Here is an 18,899-nt window from a genome sequence, read left to right as displayed (position 1 = left end):
TTTCCGGGTATAGTAATAGAAGGGAGACGCGTGATGTGCGTGAATCGCTGTGTTATATACGCTGCACGTTCTATGTAGTAGGCTACAACCCTGCGGGGATATGGGTGTAGGAGCGTGAGTGCTGCTGTGCCTGCCTTTGCCCCAGCGCAGGGCCGGCAGTTATTACGTTTCTGTTCCTGTTGGCTCTTCCCGCGAGTTGCCAGTCCTGAACTCGCCCCCTTCTTTTCTCCCTTTTTCTCTCTCTGTCTCTCTCTCTCTCCTTCTCATGCAAGTTTGATCGGCGAGTTCCTCCATTTATTCCTGCATTGCGCTGCACTTGCTTTCAGTTGGATCCCCGTCGCCCAGCTAGAAACACACGCAGCAGCAGCCTATCCGTGCTGTGTATAGTCTGTGTATAGTGCTCGTTTTTCTTTTTCTCTATTGGTCTCACACGGTCGGCGATCCATTTGCGTGCGTGTGGATTTTTGTTTGCCCTCCTCAATAGGAATTTTACGATTGAATGACTACTGATTAGTTCTCTTTTTATGCTCCGCCGATTGCTGGGATTTCAGTTGCAGCTACGCATTGGAATATATTCCGTCGTTGGTATTTCAGGAATAAGTGAAACGGGAAAACTGAAAAGATTTCAGGTAGGCCTAAGCTGATTGAAATTATTTGTTATGTTGTTTGTGGCTGAAAAAACTTATATGCTGAATGGAAATAAGAGCTTTTACTTGTACATCTCTGAACTAGAACTATGACATATTTTTAGAATCAGTAATATGTGAAATTCTGTATACGTGTTGATTGTTGTCTCTACCAGGTAGGATCAAGTTTATCCGATAAACAGCGGTTAGACTTCCCACGCTTATGCTCGCTCGTTATTCGCCCTTTAAAGTGATCAATCGAGTTTTTTTTAATGCGATGACACATAGAGTGCACGTACACCCGCGTACACCAGATGCAAATTTTCCCTTTAGATTATTCAGGAGGAAAGAGGATATCGCAGCCCACGAGCAAAGGCACCTGGTGCACAGAGGTGCTCACTATATTTGAGACTGACGAAGATAAATTTGTCAGCTGCACTTCCGCTAGGTTAAAAATAAAAAATAAATAAATAAAAATAAACAATTTTGGTACCAATTACAGCAAAATATATAAAAACAAAATTGACAAATAAAACAATAAATGCGCAAATATAAAGAAAAAAAATAATAAAAATGTGAGCAGCAAGAATTTCTTTAGAAATGTTTAAAAAATAAACATATAGAGAAAAAATTAAGTTTAAATGGATCGAGCAGTAAAATGCGCAATGAAATAGCTCAAGGGTAAAGAAAACTAGCCAATAATAAAACATCATAAACGACAAGTTAAGAATATTGGCAAAGTCTGTTCTTTTGAAATGTGTTCTTTTTTAAACATCATGGCTGAAGGCAAATAAAAATTTTTCTACGAATAAAATGTTATTGTAAAAACAACTATCATTAGTAGGCTGTAGGCCTATACTGCTAAGCGCCGATAAGCGCTTGAAAAGGAATTGCAACTAGTTGTTTTCCCTAATGTATAGCAATAGGCAATAGGGAGGAAAACAAACGTGTTGAATGCGCGGTGTGACAGAAGTAGTTATTTATCTGCAGCGCTAGGCATCTTAGGCATCAGCCTACACATGAGATCGTTCTGCCGTTTGTCACAAAAAGCCCACGCACCATATTTTATGTCCCATACTTTCATTACGCAACCCAGCAGCACACCGCGTACCGTTGGATCAATGCGGCCGAGCAGTCTAACAGCGTATGTACATCATGTTAGACTGTACATATGCCTTGAAGCCCTGCAGGTCCTGCTGCACACACAAAGGCAGTTAAATTCGATCGTCAAAACCTCCAACAGTTTATATATACTCCAGTTTACTCGGCATTTTATATACGTATACCTACGTATATGTACTGTGCCGCGGCTGTGCCGCAATTCTTCTTATTCCATTTGTACGTATCTTTATTTCTTATTCAACATCCACGATTTCCCAGAACTCATTGAAGTCCTCCTGGCTCTCGTCGACTCACTCCGTTAGCTTCATTGAGAAAATGCTGGCATCCGTAATTGGTTTTCGTTTGTGTATACTGAAGCTGTATTCGAGCGTGATTGTTTTTATTACCATTTAGCTATTGACGTATATACAGTACTGCGTCTCCCGCGGGAGACGGAATAAACTCCGACAGTAGGTTATCAGTGTACGCGTACTATACACAGTAATACTCTAAAGTGTCTGCGAACTTTCGATATTTGTACCTGTTCAACTTTCCGGCAAACGCCGGAATGCTCTTCCAATCCCAATCAGATTATAGTAAAGGTCTATATAGGCTCGATATAGGCTAGATAAATCAATTATGGTGAGCTTATTAATGTTTATATTTCGATGTACAGAAATCTTAGTCTAGATCATGTCTGTAAACTTAAAGCTGATAGAGGGTGATTGCGTTAATTTTCTTTTTTTTAATATGTTTATCGTTTGTGATGAAACTAGGGCTAGAGTTCTGAGTCTACGCATTAGATCCTCTACTCCCTGAACTGGATATTCACGCATGGCAAGAAGATCTGCAACAGTGTTTATATAGCTTTCCACTTCTTCATTATAAGATGAATAAGTTCATCGTCTTCCTAGTCGTCATCGCAACAACCGCTTCAGCATCATTTGCACTCAATCTAGGTAAATCAACGTTTAAGCTGTACATTTTGCTGCCGGGAAATGCTTAGCTAATTTCTAAGGAAAAGTTAATCGACGATTGCACCGCACTGGTGACTCTAACCTGGAAATATAATCCTCTCATACACAACGAGCGGCAATCGTTCGTTAACATATAAAAAAATAGAAAAAGAAAAATTGCATAGCCAGTTGCTGGTGAATAAGAAACCCGAAGAAACCGTAGAAATTTTCGATATTATGAATCACTTTCGCTGCAACTAATAAGACTAGTGGTGTTGCGCGCGTTTGGCGTTTTATATATCATAAACCAACAAATGTCAAAAGTGATCCATAATATTGTTTTATACGTTCCGAGTTACAACTATGTGCGAAAATATTTAGTATTATGCGTGAAGAAAACTCTATATTATCATTTATAATTCCTTAATTTTAAATATTATTCTAGAAACCTGTAATGCATCTCTCGGTCTAGAATCCGGCCACATCAAAGATGCGGCTATCACGGCGAGCTCCTCGTACGACGCCAGTAATGTGGGACCTCAATTCTCTCGGTTAGTGCCACATAAAAACAATTGTTTTAATTCAGAAGTTTTTTTTGTAGGAATTATTCATTGCATACTATTTTATATAATTCCATATTTGCCTATTTTTTCATTTCCACTTCCTGTCGTGTGACTGTAAAACGCTGTAAAAATAATTCATCTCCAGAGCCCGCTTTATTTTCGCAGTAGGCTAATAAACAACAAAACAAAATTAGCACCAACGGGTTCATGCGTACCAAGGGAACAATTTTAATTAACTAGCGATGTAAAATGTAATTTCTTATTTTCTTAAAATAGGACTCCGATCAACAGAAATCTCATCATGTTTTATATACAGTAGTCTAATACGTTGTCGATAAATCCTCCTATCGTAATTACGATTCCAATAACTGCCAGGTTAAACCAAGATAAAAACGGAGGAGCGTGGTGTCCCAAGCAGCAGGTTATGCGTGGCGTGAAAGAGTGGCTCGAGATTGATTTGAAAACAATGCATGTCATTTCTACTGTCCAGACGCAGGTCAGATTCATCATTTGAAAATAAGCTAAAATATTCAAATAGATTATCGTTTGACGTTTTATTATCAACAGGGTCGTTTTGGAAACGGACAAGGCCAGGAGTACGTCGAGCAGTTTAAATTAGAATACTGGAGACCTGGGATGGAACGGTGGATGCGCTATCGAAATCAAACTGGTGCCGAAGTGAGTCTATACATACTATAAAATAGTCAATTTTTTCTAGCTGTCCGAGTGTCCAACTATATCTATGTAAACGCCAGAATGATAAATCAGTAATTCTCTCTGTTTTATTGCATTTTGCATTACAGATCTTTACTGGCAATACTAACACTTACATGGTGGCAAACAACTATTTAAATCCAGTTATACTTGCTACCAAGATAAAATTCGTGCCATATTCTATACACCGCAGAACAGTACGTTATGTCGATTAACATTTTTTAAGGGCTTAATATGGTGATGGAATTTTATTATTCTATTTTCTTACATGGGATTTACACTAACTAAGGTTTGTCTTCGTATTGAGCTCTCCGGTTGTAAATTTGAAGGTTAGATACTCTTTGGTGTTTTTTTCTTTTTACCTTGTCTACTGTCAAGCCTTCATGATTGAGCTCTTATTCAGCTATACGCATGTTAATTTTTTTTTAAGTGTACAGTACATGCATATCTATATGTGGCAATGTGATTGGCTTTGAAATTTCTACTTTTGAAAAATGTTGAATTTTTTCGTCAACAAAAAAATTTGTGTATTTATCACACGTTAAAATTTAAATAATATATTTCCGGGGAAATTTACAGAGGGAGTTGTTAGCTATTCTGGCCCACAAGGAGATGTTTTCCGTAACAGCGACCTGATCGACGAGACCTATGATGGAATTGTGGAAAACGGATTTCTCAAGGGTAAAGAAAATAATTAAGCATTTAAGAATATACTCGAAATGCAATCAGAAAAATAAATAAACAAATAAATAATTTTATTTCACAATTTTTTTAAGGTGGGCTAGGCCAGCTCCTTGACGGGCGTGTCGGTCAGAACAACGTCGAGAATGTCAGTAAAGGTAAGTTGCCAAGGTGAAATCGATTATCAAACAATTCACTTATTAGACAGACTGTGCTGGATGTCAAGCCAAGTTGCTTGATTCTTTTTCTTTACCTAGAGTCAGAAATCCTTTTTAAATTCTTTTGACACTTGTGACACACAGCTGTGACAGCTGGAATGATTCATTTCCGGATGGTCTGATACTCTGATTTGATTTCACAACAGGTTACGGATGGGTTGGCTGGCAAAATAAGACGAATGCCCCACGTCTCGGTCTTTTAGAACTGACATTCGAATTCGAGGGGGTCCGCAACTTCTCGCGAATCGATGTCTTCGTTAACAACGACTACCACAAACACATCCAGGTAGGTAGCACAAGCATAGCTATTTTCAGCATCGTTACTTTGTCCACCCCGGCACACGCTATATATGTGCCACTGTGTAGCTCTATTGATTTTACCTCTCACCAAGACCAAAACAATGCCCATCACGCCCAACTATATCCCGCCGTTAAGGTATATAACTTAGATAGCTGCTGCGGGCGGGAGTTAAGCCCGCTCGATGAAGGAACGTTATATAAGAAATATATTGAGGGGTTTCTTTTTCGATTAAATCTCAACTATTTATATCGGAGTGGTGAAGCAACCCTTCGTATAAAGCTGTACTGAGGTGTTCGGTGTTGTGAGACATACCAAGAGAAAAACACAGCCCAGTTGAGTTATATGGATGCTTTTATATTAGCCTCAAACTAAAAAAGTGCGCTCCAGCATCGCACGGGGGAAGTAATTGAATTACTCATTTCATCAGCTTGTTTTTTTTCCTCTTCTGATCGACAGCACTGTGACGACCACCGCAATCGGGGGCTTAACCCTTATATAATATCTTACGCAATGAAACTAGCTATAAGAAAAAGATAAAGCGAGTATAGCCGAGTGCTAATATAAACCACGGTTGCCGCTGCTGCTGTTATTATAGCTATACCTTATTTGAAATGTTAACGTTATTTCAGTAATCTTCGGTAATATTTCGTTTGCGCTTATATTTATTCTCATCTGGTACTTGTATATTCCCTTGCGCATTCTAGGTGTTCTCGGTATTGCGAGTGTTGTTTAGCATTGGAGGTCGTCAGTTCCCCTTAGACAGCGCCGTCACTTATTTCTACATGCCCGACCATTTCTTGGACAACGCCCGCAACGTATCGATCAACCTCGGGTTTAAAATGGTAATACGTCATTTTATCACACAAACGGATGTCGTGCTATTATAGGAAACTATACAAAAAAAAACAGCCTTACAATTTTATTTAAAGTTAACATAAATTTGTTTGATGTGATCAATTATAAATCAATTATTATAGGCGCGATACCTAAAGCTGCAATTTACCTTCGCTGCAGAGTGGCTTGTGGTCTCCGAATTTTATTTTACTTCTGGTAAATTAAGATGTTGATTTACGAAACATACCGTACACTTGTCGCAATCCTATAGTCACCTTCTGTCAATATCTCGATGTTTCAGAACAAGCTGTTGGAAATTTTAGTGACGACGTTCGTGATAGGGGACGTCAAAAGGACGAGGGGTTCTTACAGCGAGACGCAGTTGCCCAAATCAAAACATCAGACATAGAAGAAGACTGTAAGTAACAAAAAAAAAAAAAAAAAACTTAGATATTTATGCCTGTTTCAAAAGATGAGTCGAGCATATAAATGCAATATTAATCTTGTACGTCATACAGCGCATCCTATTGATTTTTTTATCATTTGCGGATCAATATAATAATAATAATAACGACCCGTTGATTTAGTTGCATAGTTTAGTTTTGTCATCATCAACCCAACAACAGTTACATAATTCTGCTTGTTTTCCCAGTTTCGACGCAAAGTTATTCTAGTCATACCGGAATTGTCATAGGAGTAATGACTTCAATTATCATCGCTTTAGCCATTGCCTTGGCTGTCGTCATCGGTAAAAGTGTACACAATGTTGAAAAAAGTGTCGAACAATCCATTCTGCAGACGTCTTTTGGAAGAATGAGTCCGGTAACATATAAATGACATTATATTTATTATATTTATTATATTTTTTTTTATTTTGCGTTCTTAATAAGCGATTGCCAAATATTTACAGCAATTTGATTTTTTTGTGTATGCTTGCAGCAAAATCTGGGTTTGGAAATTCAACGTAATAGTGCAGATTACGATTTTGGGAAGACAAACAGCGCCAGTTATGAGAAAACGATCTACTCTCCGATCGATGAGCGAAATTTAATGAATTTAGGGAGAAAAAACGCTTCCATTGAAAATTCATCTACGTTTTACAACGAGCCATTTTCGGACGACGATTCTTGCTCTCCCCGTTTAAACGTGAAAACCAAAAAACAAGCGGATGATCGGACAGAAAGTATTGCTTTAGGTATATTTTTTTTTTTACACTTTCACAAGGTAGCGACAGTCTCATATTTTTTGTTGGGAAACACGAATGTTATAAGCCTGAGGAATAAAGGAGGAACATATTATCGATTTAAATTCGCGCCGTTGTTGCTGTTCCCGGCTGTCCCTACTGATATTTTGTTTTTATAGGTGAGCAGGATTACGATGTTATTCCAGCGTATCCGTATGAAACTGAGAAGACTTCACCCATGATTGGCTCCCCGACAACGAATGTCTCCTTCATGTCCCGGCTCTATTCACATATGAATTATTCACGAATCGAAGCGCAACAGCATCCGTCAACACCACCTTCTCAGTTGACACGGAGCGGCTCGATCCTTTCCAATGGTATTTTAAACAAAGATCCTTACCTCAATGGTATTTTACCATCTTGTTCGGTAGACAAGGAAGGATTCTACGCCACGACAGAATTATTCCAACAAAGCACTGGGACAACTGAGCTAAGGGAAATGTGTTCGACGAAATTGAATCGCATTAATCACTTGTCATGTGGCCAATTCGGAGATGATGTGAGTTTATTATGAATGTGTATAGAAATATTGTTAATTATGATTAGTTAGTACAGTATATCTTAAAAATATTTAATATTTAGCTGCTAAGCTCACTATCTAAAAATCTAAATGGGATGAAGTTCGCTATAGTAAAAAGAAAATATCCGCAAACTTGTGTTGCGCATAAAAATTGTATATTGATTATGAATGATTCGCATCTACTGTCCTTTTTTTTAATACTACCACGAGTAGTAACTATGGTAGCCCTGCCGCGTTGCTATGGCAGTGCACTCGTGTCTAAATTATAGATTTGCTGAGTAACTTATCGATTTTTTGTGGATAATACTTTTGTTTTATTTTTTTTTACTTGTGAGCTGAAGAAGAAAATAATTTTTTCTTTCATTGCAGTTATATTTATGCCAGTTAACAGAAGACTCAATGAGCACAACTGTAGTGCTCTCTCGCCAGTTTCCGTCTTATTGGAAAAAGTAATGATGCAGGCCTATATTTATATATTTTTTTATGATCTCTAATATTTATTCATACAGATCGCAGCAATTATATACATTTCAAAAATAGCTTTTTACTAATTCATGTCAAATATTTTAGCGACGAAATGGACAAAGAAATTCAGACACAGTGCAAACTGCAACACGACAAAATATTGCCATTCCTCGGTCTTGTATTACCACAGCAGCCGGAAAACAGGTTTTCGATTATATTCGGCTACGGTGACGTTACGGACATGTATCAATTTCTTCAAAATCACGTTGCAGAAACGTCTTCTTTAAGTGAGAGGAGTTTAAGGTAGGTTACTAACTTAATTTTCGGTCAGTTATTTCAAATAAAAACTTGTTGAATGCGCGTTGATTATTTTAATGAGTTTAGCTACGGATGCCTTATTTTTATGGCAAAACAAATTGCGGCTGCAATGGAATACTTGGAAATTCATAACATAATACATCGAGATTTGGCAGCTAGGTTGAAATTATTTAGAATTGTTGCTAGATGTGTTTCCTACTAAAAATGTGGATTCGATGAACAGAAACTGTCTAGTAGATTCCAATTATGGCGTGAAAATTGCTTGCTTCGACATAAGTAGCAAATTGTATCCAGGAGATTATTTCACGATGGACGATGGTCGATACTTGCCCTTAAGATGGATGGCATGGGAAAGTGTTACATTGGTAAGCACAGACTACTTTTAAAATTAATCATTATATGTAAATGTGTACATGTCCGACCAATATGTATACTAACTATACTTGTTAACTTGTAGGAAAAGTTTAGCTCAAGCAGTGACGCATGGTCTTTCGGTGTTCTCTTGGTAAGTCCACGAAGATCTAGTTTGCCAAATATCTAGAAATAATTGAAGTTTATTATGCAATCATTGGTTGAAATATAGTGGGAGATGTTGACATTTGCTCGCGATCCGCCAATTGAGGCTCTAACTGACAATGAAGTACTCCGTTTACTAACGCATTACCAGCAACAAGGCGGATTAAACGAGGTGATCTCATTTAAATTTTACCTTTATAATTAGTTGCATTTTTGCGTATAGAAAATTATTCAAAGCCTGCCATACTCGAATCTTCAAATCTTACTCATATTAACCCTTATCTATTCATTTATTTTTCGGGGGGGGGGGGAGTGATAACATGGCAGTAAAACTCTTTCTTGTGATTGTAATATTCTTAATCTCTACAAATTTACTGCAAAATTGAAAGTGTTAAAATATCCATAATAATTATACGTTAGTATAGAGGAGAGCGGGGGTCACGCTGGACACGTATTTCATTATTTTTTTTATTCATTTTCGCATTTTTTCATTAAATGTTGATTTTTCTTCTCTCGTCGCGTGGAGCGTATCCTGCCCGAGGGAAGAATAGAAGAGGGAAAACCGCCGGACCCCTTTGTTCTCTCCTATTTTCTTCCCTCTATTCTTCCCCCGGGCTAGGATTTCGTCCCTGCGCTACGAAAATTAATCGGAATTTTTCTTTAAAAAATCGGCAAAAATCAGCGTTTAATTTAAAAAATTTGAAACTTTGTCCAAATGTAGACTACTATGTCGTCTACCGTTTGTGCAAGTTTCAAGTCATAATTGATTAATTTCAATTTTTTATGATTTTTTAACTAGCATACACTTTAGCTTGGAAACATATGGCGAGCGCGCCGATGTTTCCAAACTTTATATCTAGTCTTTTGGGGATAAACTTCAATTCACTAAAATCTACAAAAAATCATGGTGAAAGGAAATTCTTTCCTCACCAAGAAGATTTTTTTCAAATTTGCTTTGCGATAACTCAAACGTGAGTTATCGCGTAAAAAAGAGAGACACTTTGGCCGTAAGCCGCCGTGTTAGAAGCGCGGAAACACTCGCCGTGGTTCCAAACTTTGTGTAGGTACTGTACCATAGACAAAGAAATGGAAGACCACTAATTGTACCGTCATAAGGCTGGGAGGAATGGGAGTAGAAATACGCGTGTCATGCCGTATGGCTATGGTGGCGTGTCAAACGATAATATAAGAAGTTCAGATTTTAATCTATTTCCCTACTGCTTCACATACCGCCATTTTCCCATGTAACAATGCCTGGTATCGTTTTCGCATAAACATGTAAATTAAGCAACAACATTCCGCGTGTCGTATGAATTTTTTCATATTTTTAATGTTTCTTTAACTTCCATTCATTAAATATTTCATATTTCCTTTTTCCGAGGGCGGAAATAGGGGGAAATCAACTGTTTAGGAATGAAGGTTAGAGAAACGCTAGCAAAAAGTCACAGGAAAATGTGGATTTTTTTACCTTATTTAAATGTGTATCCAAAAATGATATTATTTATAGTTTACACAGGGAAATGACGGTGTGTAAAGCATTGGAACAGTAGGGAAATGTAATAAAACTTAAACTTATTATATAAGCGTACGACGCGCCAAGATGCGACATGACACGCGTGAACTAGAGACGAGTAGGGTTAGTTGACAGGGTCACTTTTTGTGAATTTATTTTAATTTCTTGACCACACGTTTTGCAAATTGAATGAATAAATCAAATTCAGATTTCAATTCTCTATGAATTGATCGTATTTCTTTACAATATGTTCATTTACACGGAATTGTGAAATTGAGAAAAACTGCATAAAAAAGTCTGCCAACTTGCCCCACCTACGTTGGCAGCTGACGATTCTCCATTGCTCCAGAATTTCTAGGTCGAATTTTGAAAACTTGCAACTTAGCATCTCGTGAGAAATCTGTATGCCAACATGCCCCTCAAAATTTCTGACAACTAACCCCACAGGGTGCTTTTCGAACAAATAAATTGATAACTAAATAACTTTTTAATTTATAAATGTCGGGTTTCTTTTAAAAATAAGACAAACATTAATTCTTTTTTGCTTGGGTTTTCTGACAATCTTAGAGTTTTGTCGAGTTTTATACTATGAGATAAGTGAAAAGTAGTGAGAGGCCCAAAAAAAAACTTTTTGCCGTTTTTTTTTCTTTTTGCTATAACTCCTGTTGGGGAAGTCGTACACTTTTGAAATTTTGTATGAGTAATCTGGGTGTTGTCCTTCATATTTGGTATAAAAGACTTGATTTGTTTTGGTCTTTAAGGGGTCTAACTAGCAAAATGCCAACTTACCCCACCTGCCAACTAGCCCCCCTCTCCTCCTACATTTTTAATAAGCGATCTCCGACCTCTGACTCAAAGCGTTCGAAATACTTCCTTTTTTAGATAGTTTTTGGAAAGGAATCCGCAAAGAGACTTTTAAAATCCGGAATAGGTCTATCCTGTTCAAAATCGCAGGGCGATTCCAACGGAATAAAGTCCAAATTTTTATCACTTTTCGTTTCGAGATAATCGGGATTGAAATTCCTGAGATATCCCGAAATCCGACGGAATCCCAAAATCCTCCCATCCGTTTTCATCGTTTTAGCCGTATATTGGGCTCGTAGAAAAAACTGAATCATCCCAAGAGCTAAATTTTCTATAATTTTTTTCTACAAGCCGAATATGCGGCGAAAACCGATGTAAACAGAGGGGAAGATTTTGGGATTTCGTGATATTTCACAAATTTCATTCCAAATTATTTCGGATTTCCCGATTTTCTCCGTAAAAAGGGGGTATTTCGTTAAATGTTAAAAATAATCAACCCACTACTCAACCGCACCAAATTCAGGGACCCCGTTTTTTCCCGTTCTGCTATGGGATCTAAAAATAAATATGTAAAAAACAGCAGGCTTGTTCAGTTTTTCAATACTGATTTGTCTGTTTTTGTGGTTTCGCGTCAAAAATTCCTTATCGTTCCGGAAATATTTAACTTTAGAATTCGTGAAAATTTTTCGTGAATTTTTTTATTGGGAGCGGAGCCCCTCCCCTCCCCTCTGTTTGGTATCGCTTTTTAGAAAGGTGCATATAAAAAAAATAATGTTCTAAAACAAATAAAGGTTTTCTAGGCTATCTCTCTATGCAAATCCAAAAGGAATTTTGATTCCAGGTTAGATTGACCAAGTTATTATAAATTTAGTAGAAGGCCCTTTTTTGCCAGTTTTCAACCCCATCCACAAAATCTTATCTAAATTAAAATCAGAAATAGGATTAACAAACCAAATTTATCCCTGAGGTATATTTATATATAAGGGCCTTAACAATATAGGGTGTGGGGTATAAGGGGGTAGGGTAGTAGTAGCTAGTAGTGAAATTCGGAGGGTTTAATGTCCATTATGTATTTGCTTATACGTTTCTTCCCTGAATGACCAATCGTCACCAAATTTTGTACATAATTCTGTCAAAATTTGATACATTGCGTAGTGGGGTTTTCATTTGTTTTCATTACTGTTTTAAAAATTTAATTTGCATATTTGTTACCTAGCTGGTTGCCGATCCTAGGCAGTGAATTCGCTTTTTTTGCGTAACCTTCCAACTGTCAGTGCATTGAGTGCTCAGCAGTGTAAACAAAAAGAAAAAAAAATTTGATCTTCCCTAGTAAGACAAGTTTTCTGCTTTGGGAGTGGAGAGTATATTTTATTTTATTTTGTTTTTATGTTCTTGTTCGATTTCGTCTTTATTCTTCTTTTTACTTTGTATTTTCCCACTATTACTTTTTTAACTCTTTTGTTTTATTATTACCTCTTTTTGTTTACTGTTTTTTATCTTGATTTTAATAAATTTGGTTGTCCAAGTAAAATTTCTATGCCTCCTTTTTTAACAGTTAGTCATCAACCAAGAAGTTGAGGAACATTTTAAAAATGTTAGATTATACTCATTTTGAAGCTCTGGGTAATCTCTCCATTCTTACCCTGTCCTCTCCTCGGTCATCAAGATCTTCTTGCGGTGGTGAAGAGTTACCACCGATCTTCCATTTCCATTTACCCCCGAAAGCTTTTTAAGAGCAATTTTTCAAAAAATTACAAACTTAGTTTCCTTTCCGACTTGATCGAGATTCGAATCCTGAAAAATAGAAATGGAAGCCCGGGTTGATGACCATTAGAACATCATTATTATATTATTGTAAGGGAAAAAAATGGGTATGATAGTAGCTCGCTATCTATTAGCCAAGACTCATGTAATGTAACATGTGACTGATGATATAATTGTATTGTTACTATAGTAATAAGTGTTACTTTAACTTAATCAAAACATGAAGTGTGACGTGGGATGGCGGGGTGAAGCCTCCGCCACACCTAAGTCGCACCACTCATAATATTGACAGATTATTAGTCAATTAGTTAATAAGAATCAATTAATTTAAGAGAATAAAGGGAAACAGAATTTTCCAAACATAATAGTATGTATTAATCTACTATTTAACCTTGATTTTCTGTCTCTTTACCGTGAAAAAATTCCCGAAGGACATTACCGAAGGAATCTTGTTTATGCCACATCAGTTTACAAATGAATATGAAACAAAACTGGTGGCATCATGGCAAGAACGAACGAGTGCATTTTAATCAGCGAATCTGACTAAAAAATGTTCTATTCGCAATTTACGCAGATATTACTTTCCTGGCCGATCCTTTGCCCTAAGGATATCTACGACTTAATGTGTGAATGCTGGAAATGCAACCCCAACGATCGACCTACATTTAAAGAAATCCACATGTTTTTAATGCGCAAAAATTTAGGTACATAAAAAATACGATAATCAATAGTTTTTTCACTTACGTTATTTATTTTAAAATGTGTAGGATATCGCCACAGAATCAAATAATCCACACCCAAAAATAAAATTTGGAGGACACCAATTAGCACATGTTGAGTGAGGAAGCAGTATCGTCTGATTATATTCATATTTTATTAAATCGTTGTAAAGTTCTGTAGCTTAGTGCACTAATACCTGAAAGCATTGACGAAGCAAATCTTTTTTAGCTTTACTTCAAATAATGAGATTTAAATTCGAAACCATAACGTCTAAGAAGTTGTGCGATTTATTTACTCTCAGTAAAATAAACGCTTATATACATTATAGGTATTCTGAAATGGTAAAAATAATTCCAATAACTTTTTATTGAACTACAAATAATGCATTTGTATGTAAAAATATGCTGGGGGATTGCGCATAGTGTCAAATTATTTTTCAAACGCATAAAGATGATTAGAATCAGTGGATTTGTGGTCCCGAATTTGTTAATATTTATTGTACAGCATGGCTATACCAACTATAAAATATGCTTTAACTAAATTACTATGGGGGAGAACAGATTCATCATGGACACGGATCATTTTGGGCAAATGCCATAAACGTTTCAGTTCATGGGTGAAAATTAGATTTTACATATTTTTAAAAATAGATTTCAGTGATTCACGCCACAGAATACATTTTTATTAAGTTCGCATCCCATGTAGCAATTGGTCTCGTTTTTATGTCAATTTGATACTCGTTGATACTACAATGTCTTTTTGACATTCATGTCACATTTTCAACATGACGTGATATTTTCATTTAAAGTCACTAATATATGATGTGAAATATATACAGTCATGCTTGAAAATTTCTTGGGCAGGCAAATTTCTCCATATGATTGTATTTGAAATTGACGGAAGGTATATTAATAAGCACACCTTTCCTCCTTTTTAGATTTCTTTTGCGCTTTTACATTCTTATCTTCCCTTCCTTTTTCTCTTTAAACTTTCCCACCAGAATGAACCAAAATTAGAGGAATAGTGTGCTTCCTAAGCTTTACCTTCCGTCAATTTAAAATAGGGGAGAGGGGGGCTAGTAGGCAGGTGGCTAGTTGGCAGAAATTTTGAGGGGCATGTTGGCATACAGTTTTCTCAAGAGATGCTGAGTTGCAAGTTTTCAAAATTCGACCTAGAAATTTTGGAGAAATGGAGAATCGTCAGCTGCCAATTTACCCGGTAGGTGGGGCAAGTTGGCAGACATTTTTTTTTCGGTTTTTCCCAATTTCCCAATTTCGTGTAAATGAACATTGTAAACAAATACGATCAATTCATAGAGAATTGAAATCTGAATTTGATTTATTCATTCAATTTGCAAAAAGTGTGGTCAAAAAATTCAAATAAATTCACAAAAAGTGACCCTGCCAACTAGCCCCCCTCTCCCCTACAATCATATAGAGCATCAATAGGCCTACCATTCACCTATAAATTTCTGAGCTCCGACAGCTCAAAGTTTTTGTGTCACGCAATCCGACAATTTTTTGTCAGTCACGAGGGAATGTGTTCCCTTCTCATCTTCGTAACGTGGCCACTTGGCTCGAAACCACCAAGCTGATGCGACGTAGCAACAGTGAACGCAACAGGGCTCAACAAGCTTCCCGTCACTTACAACGCCGAGTTTCAGAAGGCGTGCAACGGGACCGTGAACGGCAGGCTGCAAGAGCGCTTTTGATTGAAGAACGAAGCGAAGAGGAAAGAAGGCAGCTGATTGAAAAACGAACGCGTGAGGCTCAGCAAATATATCAAGAATTGAAAAAATCGACTAGCTAACAACAACAACCACACAGGGCAAAAATCCAAAATCGAATGGAACAGCAAGAAGAGCAGGAAGAGCAGGAAGCACCACGCAAGGCCAGCTGGCTGTCATACGATTGGGGTTGCTGTAAAACCAATCGTCTTTCATCTCATCGATCATCATTCTTTCATCATCGTTTCATCCCAGCTTCATTCACTGTTCAAAAAACGTTCTGCGTTCCGAAATACAAGATTCCAACTTTGAAAATCAGCCGGGCTCACTTGACGAATTCTGCAAACCTCCGTCAACAGTGAATTTCCACCGCTTACCAGTACCAAGCAATTAAAACGAGAGGGCACGGTCGAAAAAGGAAGACACACCAAGTTGATTACAAAAATAAATCAACACATCGTCAATTTTGGCAGTAAACAAAAGTTGGTTGTTCGTCGAGCGACACTGGCCGACCAATTAGAAGACTGCAACGTCTCACGAGCGATATGTTAAAGCGCCAGATTTTAACGCAGAGAAGTCGCAAATCCGAACGAATGGATCAGAAGGTGTGAAGCGATAACGATGGAAGTATATGAACAAATTGACAGATACATCCGCACGCCACGGTCCTCCGTACACTCATCTGTTGTCGACGAAACAGCGCTTAACAACACGTTAAGAAATCAGTTTGACTACAATGACTCGATCGTTGGATCATCAGTTTCAGAATCAAGAGTACAACGTCCCGACTCCGCCGCCATCATGAACGAGATTCAGCAGCGTCTACGTCAATAAATTGAGCCGAGGAGAAACGTCGAGGAATAACTATCAAAAGTGACGAGAACCATGACTCAGACGACCATCGATTCCGAAAAACGTTTGAGCAAAATTGAACGTAACACTGAGCTTCAACGAAAAATCCAGCAGCAAGCTGACCAAATGGCAAAAAAAAAGATGAAAATCGATGAGGCTGAACTTCAATATCGAGCCCTAGTGGAAAAGGAGAAAAGAGAGACGAACGAAAAATACGAAAAGGCTATGGAAGCCGTCGAAACCCGAATCAAACAGCTCGAAGCTCTCTCATAAGAGGGATTTGCTAATAGTAAACAAATGTTTAGCTACCCTACTAAAACGTCGACGTTCATTGCATGTAAATGTGAGATTCGAAAAATGTATGTGGATGTTCAAATGGTATGTGAATATAACGTTCATTTTTGGTGCACTATTTCCGCTCATTCAATGTCCATTTCGTCATACAATACCCACCAAACTATTAGGTACACCCCTCTTGTTTCAGTGCATTCTTATGGCACTACGTGTCTTAGAAAAGTGCAAATACTACCCGAACGGCTTGGGCTAGATTTTTTTTCTTTTTTCCCTGAGTAGATCTAATGACGATCTACATTTTTTACACACACAAAATTGTTGTAGGATTAACCCCCATGGCGCTACGGTATTGTTCAGTTTATTAGGTACACCCGTTTTCCCCCCATATGCGCCGTGTTAAATACGGCGTTTTCAAAAATTTACAAAAAATACTAAAAATCAAGCTAAAATATTTTTCTTTGTGCCAAAGACACGTAGTGCCATAAGAATGCACTGAAAAAAGGGGGGTGTACCTAATAGTTTGGTGGGTACTGTATACTATTCTAGTTCTATTCTGAATATCTTTGGTATGTTCATAGAACATACAAAAAAAATACACATACGTATGTTAAATCCAATCTCCTCACGATCACAGCTAGTGCCATGCTTCCGAAGCGTTATATTAGAGAACTCGGAGATGGGAATCGAACCACAGACCTTTAGCTTACAAGGCCGCTGCTCTACCATTGAACTATTTGTTCCTATGTAAATTTATGGCGTCAAGAGGCTAGAATCACATACACCTTTGTACAAATGGGAAGGTTATATGAACATTCGCCCAACATTCAAAATAGAAGCATAATTTTCCTATTTTACATGCGATCCCGCACGTTACATGAATATACGATTTTACGGAGAGATATATGTTCGGCGTTTAATGTCCTATTAACGCAAGATGTTTATTACAAATGTGAAATATCTACTTTCTAGATTTCACCTTCAAATCCGTTCCTAAAATTTATGTTCATTTTAGGTGCTGATATTGATTGTTGTACGTACATGCTATGAACGTTAAGCGAATCTAAAATTTAAGATGAATTTCTTCGAACACAAATTAGATAAATACAACGTTCAAAAAATCAATGTGGTTGTACACATTCGTTTTTGACCATCATATAACGTTATTAGTATGCGGTGTTTTAGTAGGGTATAGCCAAACAGTTATGTTTACCTATCGCAGCTGAAACATGAAATGTTTGGAGAATATGACGAAACAAAATGCTTTGTCATAAACCACCCGAAGTGGTTCAAGGTATAGGGTAATGGGAAGAAAAGGTCTTGGCACTGATTGAAGGTGAACATCCCTCCCAACCCTCATTCCCCTCATCATTCGATTTCTATTTTTGAATTTCTTATTTCTTTTTTCAAAATGAAGTTCTCACTTACGATACTAATTGTCATTGGACTAACTGGGAATCGACCCCAACCACTTCATATCATATTCATAGATGAATGCGCTACCGACTAAGCAATATAATAATACTAACAAAAAAGAAACACAGCTAATTTTTTATCCTCGGGAATGACCAAATAGGGACTTGTAAATTTTTCGTAAACCAGAGCGAGATCATTCACAGTACTTTTCTATCATGATTTATAGGGACGTAGCTATTGATTCATATTTATAGCAACCCGATTGCCGTAACATAGGTGTTGAGATAATTGATTTTCCTTAACACGGAATCGTAAATGTTAGACCTGGTGAATTTTAACTTGGAATCACTTCGCCCGGTAATTCAAAGTAGGTCAATACTGGCCTATACAGAAGTGGGATGGGAGTAGTCGTTCCATCCCCTAGTAAGAGAAATGTGGGTGGGAGGTTAAAGAAAAAAAGGATTAAAGGCGCTTCATGTATGATGGGAGGTTGAGGTGACTAAAAGAGGGGTAGATTTCATTTTCTTTGTTTTTACCGACGTAAGTAAAAGAAAGGGAAAGAAAATGCACATTTTTTCGGTGCTGCCAGATCCATTGTGCATAACTCTAAACGAAAATTTTGCGTATAGCTAAACCTAACAAATGTTTACCTATACCTAAACATTTTGTTTCCTATACCTAAACTTATGTTTGGAAAAATCTCCAAACCAAAAAATGTTTGCAACTTAGCAAACCCCATTTTTTTCAGAGAAAGCTG

At 37.3% G+C, this 18,899-nt stretch overlaps 1 protein-coding gene across 2 annotated transcripts; it reads left to right on the top strand.

Annotated features, from left to right (window-relative positions):
* The first annotated feature begins 243 nt into the window (after positions 1-243).
* Positions 244-14,552, top strand: LOC124208789 (discoidin domain-containing receptor 2-like). 2 transcript variants are annotated; one of them, XM_046606657.1, is made up of 25 exons: positions 244-629; positions 2,504-2,686; positions 3,129-3,234; positions 3,622-3,742; positions 3,814-3,924; positions 4,050-4,157; positions 4,250-4,289; positions 4,540-4,641; positions 4,737-4,799; positions 5,006-5,145; positions 5,865-6,002; positions 6,138-6,210; positions 6,296-6,412; positions 6,647-6,816; positions 6,934-7,177; positions 7,357-7,554; positions 7,609-7,736; positions 8,127-8,206; positions 8,328-8,525; positions 8,607-8,699; positions 8,764-8,905; positions 8,998-9,045; positions 9,124-9,228; positions 13,712-13,841; positions 13,905-14,552. In XM_046606657.1, exons 2-25 carry the CDS (start codon positions 2,617-2,619, stop codon positions 13,925-13,927), a joined length of 2,748 nt encoding a protein of 915 aa, XP_046462613.1. In that variant the 5' UTR covers positions 244-629; positions 2,504-2,616; the 3' UTR covers positions 13,928-14,552. The 2 variants fall into 2 exon arrangements, with proteins under 2 accessions (XP_046462613.1, XP_046462612.1); XM_046606656.1 differs by having other exon boundaries at positions 245-629; positions 6,934-7,189.
* The last annotated feature ends 4,347 nt before the right edge of the window (positions 14,553-18,899 follow it).

The sequence above is a fragment of the Daphnia pulex genome, chromosome 12 (genome assembly GCF_021134715.1).
Source record: "Daphnia pulex isolate KAP4 chromosome 12, ASM2113471v1".
Taxonomy (NCBI): Eukaryota; Metazoa; Arthropoda; class Branchiopoda; order Diplostraca; family Daphniidae; genus Daphnia; species Daphnia pulex.
The sequence above is the reverse complement of the archived record's forward strand: the minus strand, read 5'-3'. Positions and strand labels throughout refer to the sequence as shown.

Bases quoted from the DNA above. Each gene is read 5' to 3' on its own strand.
- LOC124208789 (XM_046606656.1), top strand. From the start codon at position 2,617: ATGAATAAGTTCATCGTCTTCCTAGTCGTCATCGCAACAACCGCTTCA. The intron at 7,737-8,126 runs GTGAGTTTATTA...CTTTCATTGCAG, and splicing joins GTGGCCAATTCGGAGATGAT to TTATATTTATGCCAGTTAAC. The intron at 13,842-13,904 runs GTACATAAAAAA...TAAAATGTGTAG, and splicing joins TTTAATGCGCAAAAATTTAG to GATATCGCCACAGAATCAAA.